General features: G+C 39.8%; 1 protein-coding gene across 1 annotated transcript; it reads right to left on the bottom strand.

Moving 5' to 3' along the window:
• Positions 1-226: 226 nt before the first annotated feature.
• LOC146375346 (uncharacterized) lies at positions 227-6,012 on the bottom strand. Its single transcript, XM_084949287.1, has 4 exons — positions 5,987-6,012; positions 2,631-2,745; positions 827-1,017; positions 227-704 (listed from the first exon to the last, which is right to left on the bottom strand). Exons 1-4 carry the CDS (start codon positions 6,010-6,012, stop codon positions 227-229), a joined length of 810 nt encoding a protein of 269 aa, XP_084805413.1.
• Positions 6,013-8,858: the final 2,846 nt, after the last annotated feature.

An 8,858-nucleotide genomic window follows, 5' to 3' on the forward strand; every position in this document is an offset into this window, starting at 1 on the left:
AAATGTTTTGAAGATGATGAAATAAGCCAAAAATATCATATAAAACATATACATGACATTTCCATCAACTGTTTACACACTCTGTGTTTGCATTCCTCTGTGTGTTTATGTGCACATAGTCCATCTTTATTTTTAAATTTCTCTGCATCTGTCCCATCACATGTTCCCCTCTTTATTCTCACTTTGTTTTTGCCAACACAAGCCCACCTGTTTCTGCTAAAATCAGTTAAACTGGTGATCTGCTGCTGACATCTGCTGCAGTGTTGTTCATACTGCAGCAGCACAGACATGACAGCAAACTGTCAACAGGTCCTTTCTGCATGAAACAAAATAGCATCAAGTCCACAAAAGGACTGAGCAGGATCATGGCCAAACTTACATTTCTGACAAAAGATAATAGAATTACTGCAGGCAAGACCAACACAAAGTAATTCAGGTGCAACAGAAACAAAGTTCCTATAATTCTTCGTTTTTCCTCAGCAGGAACTGAGGTGGCAGCAGGCAGAGCTTTGAGGGTCCCAGCTAAACAAAGAATGAACAGAGGGGCAGGGTAGAAGGTAAAAACATAGATGCGTTCATGTTGGTGTAGTAATATTGCAAGAGAGATAGTGATAACACACATGGTCCAGACCAGAACAGACACCAAAATAGAACCTTTAGTTTGTCTTATGAAGTTCAGCATTGGACAGGTGATGAAAAAATACCTGCAACACAAAACAGACAGTATTCTGATTGATGCGGTAGACAAAAGTTTGACTGTAAGGATGCTTCAAGTCACAATAAAATGTAGTATACTTGCATTGAAAGATATATGAAAGATAAATACCTTTCCAGAACAATGCAGGTTTTGAAGTTAAGACTAGTTGTAACACCGAAGAAGAAAAACACTTCAGAGACACCGGTGGGCTGCTGATGGTCTTCCAGTTTAGCCAGCCAAAGAACTGGAGCACAGAGCTGGATTAGATTGGAAACCAGGATGTATATGTAATAGGGGGCAGGGCCTGGATCCCTTCGTCTCTGCAGAAAATATGAGATTTACAATAATAAGCCATTTTTTATATAACTCTATATATTGCCTTAGTGTATTCAGTGTCTAGTGTCTCTGCAAAGGAAAGTGGACCAAGAGTCCTTTTTACCTTGATAAATGGAATTATTGTTCCAAAGGCTTTTTTATATTTCCCCCTTCCTACTCATTAATAAGGACATATAACTAAACACTATATAAGGTTTAAGGATTTAAAGGTTACTGTCCAGGGCTGTGTGCAGCAGGCAGGAATGGAGGACCCAAAATGCAGACTCCAGGAGGCAAACTGTAAACTCAAAAAACAGCTTTCTTGCTGAACACCTGAAAAACCAACACTATCTAAACTGGGAATACAAATAAAGTAAAATAGACAGGCAGGCTAGCAGACAGAACACACGGTGGAACTAAATAATAGAAACCTTAAAGAATATCGATAACCAAATCATAACCACTGGCTCTACAGACCTTTAAAACTAAATCGAGAATGTGCTGGGTAGGTTCTTTTATTTTCAACAAAGCCAACTGAGTCTAATAATAGATTAAATGCCATGTTGAGGCTGTCATTTTTAGCATCTACATCAGTGGTGGGCAGCTCCAAGCCTCAATAGCCAGTGTCCTGCATCAAGATGTGTTCTTGATCCAACACAGCTGATTTAAATAGATAAATGACCTCCTCAACATGTCCTGACGTTCTCCAGAGGCCTGGTAATGAACTAATCATTTGATTTAGGTGTGTTGACCCAAGGTGAGATCTAAAACGTGCAGGATACCGGCCCTTGAGGCTTGCAGTTGCCCAGCCCTGATCTACATAAATGTTAAAATCACCCACAATAAAATAATTATTGTGGGTCATTGACTGCAACTCTGGATAGAATCAGAGCTAATGAGGCTGCACCGGCAGGGACCTAGCTAAATTTGGGCTGTGAAGCCAGGTCTCCAGTAATCCGGGCCTCCAGATCTGCAAACACTAGTATCATTGTCACTAAAGGACGCCGAGGAGTAACCAAGTATCTTACACAATGAGCAGGAAAGTGAGGGAAAGACAGCTGAAGAGCACATGCTGCTAGTGAGTTGGCTACAAGCTAAGCTAAGGTAAAGACACAGTGAGTGAATCAACAGAGCATGCTTGGCTAAAGCACATAAAGACTGGACTATGAAATGAGACATTATCAAAGTTTTTAATTAAACAGACAAGATACATAAAAACACAACTGTGTGTTGGAACAGGAAGTCAGTGCCACCCGAAGGAGAAAGCCAGTGATGCAGATGCATCAGCTTTCTTTTCCCACAGACAACATTGTCTGATTTTATTGTCATTCTAGGTCTGCTAGACTTTGTAGTATTTGTAATGATTTCTAGTAATGATGGGTTACAGCCAAGGTAGGCAACATTAATTTATGTTTAAACTCATGATTCTTATTACATTCACTCACTATAGTGTCTAGGGGTTTGGAAATCCTTCATATGTATGAAATAACTCCTTATATCTTGCTAAATGCGGTTGGCTAAATCCAAAAAGCAAAGTGAATACTTAACTAGCAGGACAGGTTAGTTGATTTGTTAAATCTTCAAATACTGATAGAGATGGACGTAATTACATACATACCGCACAGCACATACAATAGATGATCAGTATGGTCAAAGGAAGGCAGACACAGATGTCAATCCACATTACCACTTCAACAGGCTCCATCTGTGTTCGCTGTTCAGTGATGGAGATGCTATAAATAAATAAGACTAAAAAAGGCACAAAGTTAGTACTGCTCTTGAGCAGAGGTGAAATTAGAGATACAAATGTCTTGATGCATGCTAAATCATCCAGGTAATGGAATCCCAAAAAGTTGATTCTGTTCATCTGGATGTAACGTTCTTAGTGGGAGAAGCACTTCACCATGAATAGATACAAATGTTTGGAGAATGGTTTATTAAACCAAAAGTTAGTCATTAGAGTTGAATGTTAGCCATCTGTACTTGCGTGTAACAGAGGATAAAATAAACCTTAATTGTATCTTCTTAGATCAAACATTGCATCAAAACCATTTCTAGTGAGATGAAAATATTAGTTACTGATATTCCTCTGGCAGAGGCCGACATGACAACATGAACTTGACAACATAAGACACACAGACATGAAACACATGAAGGGTAAGGGAGACTTCACAGGGGTTGAAAACACAAGGGGAAACTAATAAGTAAATGAACTTAGATAAGCTAACGAACTTAAACAACCATAACATCAAAATAAATGAAAACTCAAAACGCTGGGTCAAAAGACCCAGGATCGTGACAATTCCTTAATTTCAGTAGGATATCTGATGACAGACTTGTCCTGATTATGAAACACTTTCCTTACTAATGTTTTCCTCTTCAAATAGAAAAAATATGCATATGAAAGGAAAAAAATCACATTTACTTGCCTCAGGACTGCTTATAGTTGAACCACTGTATACAATCTGCTGAGTCTGTTTTGAACAAGGAAGCTGGGGCAACATACTTTACACTCCACCCTCCACTTAAATACATTCGCTTTCAGACTGGAGCGACGTTTATCTTTAAAGAACAGACAGTTTTTTATTTTCAGGGTCTAGTGCACTTTATTCATGTTTAAAACTATTTCCAAGAGCCCTGGATCCAGCCTTGAGCTGGCCTCTGTGGCCTAACTATGATAATGTTTTTATAATATAATTATAATGATACAAAAACTAATTTTCAAAAAATGTTTCCTAATACTTTTTATAAAATACACATCATATTGTATTTAATAAGACGTGCAACTATCAACTGAGACAATAAATTCATAAGGAATGTGTTTACTGAGGTCAAACTAGGTCATAATACGAGGTCATAAAGGTTTTTATTCATGATCAGACTACTCTTTGAAACCAGGAAAGACATCCCCTGTTGACCCTTACATGGAATACAAGTTAATTTACTTTCATATTAGTTAGATATTTCAAAGCCATAAACTCCTTCTATCTTTTATATACAGTCAATAATCACAGTCTTCAGTGCTGCAATGGGCCAGTTTGTTCTGAGCTAAGTGCTCTCAAAGCAAAATGGATTTTTTTAAAAAAGGAAACTTTTATTTAGGTGAAGTAGAAGAATTCTTTGAAACTTCAGAAACAGGGAGTAAACAGCAGAATTTAAAAGTAGAAAGCCTTCCAGACACATAAGGCACCACAAACAAAAACTGACAGAAGACAAATGACGAGTATGACTATTACCGAGTTTCAGATACCTCAAAGTCTGAACACCGAACTTGGGAGTGATGTAATTCCTGAGTTTACAGTTCTTTTACATCCCAGTAGTTAAGTCGAAAAAAAGTAAGAGACAAGGTAGAGCTATTCAGGTATCACTAGAAATACAACATAGTACTTTTCTTTTTGCGCTTAAAAATGCAGCTGCAACACATCCATGAATGGAGCCTGCTGGTACTCTGTGTGGCTTATTTAACAAATCACAAATACACAACAGGGCAGCATAGATTTAAAAAAATTACAGTTTTACTGTTATTTATATTGGATTGTTATTAGTTAGTATAAAATCCAAATAGAAGGGGCCTTCCAGATTCAACTTCAGATTGGGAACTCAGAAATTTGGACTTTTGACTCATGCAGGAACACACCATGAAGATGCAGAGAAAAGTCATTAGGGTAGAGGAGAGACATGTGGGCAATAAGACACAGCTGAGACAAATTATCATCTTTGACAACTAGACAGGGGGAAGTGAGACTTAAGGCAGGGCACAAAAGACACATGAGTATCAATATAAGACATGAAGCAATAGAATAGTAAAGGTCCTAACATGGAAATGAAGATTTTGCAAGAAAATTACAAGAGTATACTAAAATATGCAACAAAAACATGAAGATTTAAATCTAACTGTAATCACTAACCGAAAGGGGAGGCAAGTCGTCCCCCTCGTCCCCAGATTCTGCATTTTCAGAACATTGCTTGAAGCAGGAACTATCTGGATCACACAGGAACTAAACAGGACTCTGTTTTCAATAACAAATATGATGGCATTAAAGTCTATAGAAAGGTATTGACCTTTCAGGTATAATTCTTTATTTAACTCCACAAAAAAGGCAAACCATGGTATAATTGACTCATGCATCATTCATATTCACATTTTCAAAATGAAAATAAATGTAAATAACGAGTTTTGAACTAGCAAAGCTGCTACAAGTGTAGTTAAACTTTCAGTTTAGATCACTACATCCTCTCACTTTTTCTCAGAAAAGGCTTACTCACTGGGGCTTTCGACTACTTCAACCACTAAAGACTAAATTTACTCGTGGTTTATTACTCACCACAAGTATTTCTATTTCTAACACACACAGCTGAGTGGAAATTTACTTCTCTCTAAAGGGTTGAGGGATAAAAGAAAAAACATCTCAATTGCTAAATATTCAAAAGCATAGACACCACTGCACAGAGGAACAGAGGAATAGATAAATATAGCCTGCTGATGCCTAGTAATAGTCAGAGTGTAGTTGGGAATACATCATGGCTTTGGTGTAAAACAAACAAACAAAAAAATACATTAATTCATCCAGCCTTGTCCTGTAGCCTTGTATGCTTTGAGTTTTCAGTACGGGAAAGTACCACAAATGTGCAAACATGTCTGCATGGGCTAGCAACTAACCCATGCAAACATATCTGCATGGGCTAGCAACTAACCCATGCAAACATATCTGCATGGGCTAGCAACTAACCCATGCAAACATATCTGCATGGGCTAGCAACTAACCCATGCAAACATATCTGCATGGGCTAGCAACTAACCCATGCAAACATGTCTGCATGGGCTAGCAACTAACCCATGCAAACATATCTGCATGGGCTAGCAACTAACCCATGCAAACATATCTGCATGGGCTAGCAACTAACCCTGGAATGAACATAAATTCTCCATGTTCCCCAACAGTCCAGTACACAGCACCTTCTTCCTGTATTTACTTTTGTTGCTCCTGCTGCAGACGCATCTGACCAATAAGTAGACTGAACCATCTCACATGGTTTGTTGTTAGCTTTTTGGTGTCACTTAGAATTTTATCTTTGTGAAAACAAATCAAACCACTGAAAAAAGCTACAAGTTTACGGGTGTCAACTGACTTGGACCAGAGTAAAAAAAATTTGTCTGTAAAAAGGCCAATAAATCATGTCATTGTTACTACATCAATATGTTGTATACAATCAATAATAGGGGTTGGGTCTATCCAGTAGACATAAGATTTTACAAAAGGAAAGGTAAAATTTAAATCTTAAACTTTATAACAAAATTAATTTATAATTCTAATGTTTAACTATGCAAAAAATTACCACACACATAATTTGATTCTTGTATATTTTATATTCATGTTTCATGACACGTACAATAAAATTAAGTGCAATACTCTTTTACTGACAAAGTTGTATTTTTACTCAGTTGTATATAGCATTTGTATTCTATTTTTATCCTATTGTATATAGTCCATCCATCTTCATCCGCTTTATCCGGGGCCAGGTCGCAGGGGCAGCAGCCTAAGCAGAGAAGCCCAGAACCTCCCTCTCCCCAGCCACCTCCTCCAGCTTATCTGGGGGAACACCAAGGCCAAGAGATATAATCTCTCCAGCGTGTCCTGGGTCTGCACCGGGGCCTCTTCCCGGTGGGACACCTCGCCCAGGAGGCATCCTTGTCAGAACCACCTCAACTGGGTCCTTTCCATGTGGAGGAGCAGCGGCTCTACTCTGAGGCCCTCCCGGAAGGCTAAACTTCTCACTAACTTCTCAGAACCTCCCTCTCCCCAGCCACCTCCTCCAGCTTATCTGGGGGAACACCAAGGCCAAGAGATATAATCTCTCCAGCGTGTCCTGGGTCTGCCCCGGGGCCTCTTCCCGGTGGGACACCTCGCCCAGGAGGCATCCTTGTCAGAACCACCTCAACTGGGTCCTTTCCATGTGGAGGAGCAGCGGCTCTACTCTGAGGCCCTCCCAGAAGGCTAAACTTCTCACTAACTTCTCTCTAAGGGAGAGGCCAGCCACCCTTCGGAGGTTCCTCATTTCCGCCGCTTGTATCCGCGATCTTGTTCTTTCGGTCACTACCCACAGCTCGTGGCCATAGGTGAGGGTAGGGACGTAGATCCACTGGTAAATTCAGAGCTTCTATATAGTATCCATCCATTCGCTTCCGCCTTTCCTTTTCAGAGTCGCGGGGGGCGCTGGAGCCTATCCCAGCTGTCATAGGGTGAGAGTCAGGGTACACCCTGGACAGGTCGCCAGTCTGTCGCAGGGCCAACACACATTCACTCACACATTCACACCTATGGGCAATTTGGATTAACCAATTAACCTATCCCCACAAACTGCATGTCTTTGGACTGTGGGAGGAAGCCGGAGTACCCGGAGAGAACCCACACCAACACGGGGAGAACATGCAAACTCCACACAGAAAGACCCCATCCTGATGGTGGAATTGAACTCAGCACCTTCTTGCTGTGCGGCAACAGTGCTAACCACCGTGCCACCGTGCTTGTATATAGTGTTTTATTTTATTCTATTCTGTACAGTTGTGCACAGTGTCTTATTCTTACTGTATTCCAGTGTTCTCTAATTTTTGCTATAGAACTTTGCACTGTCCACTTTCTGCTGTAACAAAACAAATTTCCCACGTGTGGGACTAATAAAGGCTATCTTATCTTATCATCATCATTTCTTTCTTGACGGAGGCAGTCGCACTTTCTCCTTCTCGCTTGGCTTCTCATGTCTTTTGTATAGTCTCGCTTATTCTCTAACCCTGAGAGAGTCTCCCAGACTTGTTCTCTAAAAACCTAAAGAAGAATTTTGGGTTTGATCAACTTGTCCCGTAACGGAATTGACACCTTCCTGGGCTTGGGAGAGCCCAGTCCTTGAGTGGCACCTTTAACAGACTGAACAAGACTAAAAGAGTTCACTAAGTCCAGAAAGTTCTTGGCCAGGGGCTTCCCTGGGCAGCAGACGTGTATATTAAAATCACCATGCATAAGGATCTGGTCAATTCAATTCAAATTCTTTATTGTCCAAAAAGGTGAAATTAGTTTAGCAGCAGACATAAAAGTAAACAAAACCATAATATAAAATAATAATGACAATAATAGTAATAGAAAGTCACAGGACGGTTATTTGCCATTAAGGAGATGGGATGCAGTGGGGATAAAAGAAACCTGGAGTCTTTTGGTCTTCCTCAAAGGTTCTCTAAAACGGCGGCCAGAAGGCAACAACTCAAACTCACTGTGAGGTGGATGGTTCAAACAATTAAAAATAGAATGAGCCTTCCCAGGCCCATTTTTGTTGTAAATGGCCAAAAGTCCATCTTGCCAGCGTCCTGAAATTGTGCTACCAACCAATTCTTATTCTTCACCTCTAGGTTACCGAACCAGGCAGCTATACAAAAAGTCATCACAGATTCAATAAAACTTCTATAAAACAAAGACAACATCTCAGATGAGACATTAAAAGATCTAATTTTCCTTAAAAAGAACAGTCTTTGTTTAACTTTTTTAGTAGTGGCATCAGCATGAGATTCAAAACACAGTTTATGGTCAAATACCACACCTAGATATTTGTAACTCTCCACAATCCCAATACCAGCATCTTTATTGATAGTAGGTGATGAGCAAGAGGACTTCCTAAAATCAATAACCCTGTCTTTAGTTTTTGACACATTTAGTGAAAGGAAGGACTCATCACACCAATCCACAAAATCATCTACAACCAGCCCATGGCCTGACTCGTCCCCCACATAAAGACTGACGATCAGTGTGTCATCAGCAAACTTCAGGATGTGTCTGTTAGAAAAATTACTGCATAACCG

Source organism: Perissodus microlepis, chromosome 13 (assembly GCF_051167445.1).
Source record: "Perissodus microlepis isolate ML-2025 ecotype Zambia chromosome 13, ASM5116744v1, whole genome shotgun sequence".
Taxonomy (NCBI): Eukaryota; Metazoa; Chordata; class Actinopteri; order Cichliformes; family Cichlidae; genus Perissodus; species Perissodus microlepis.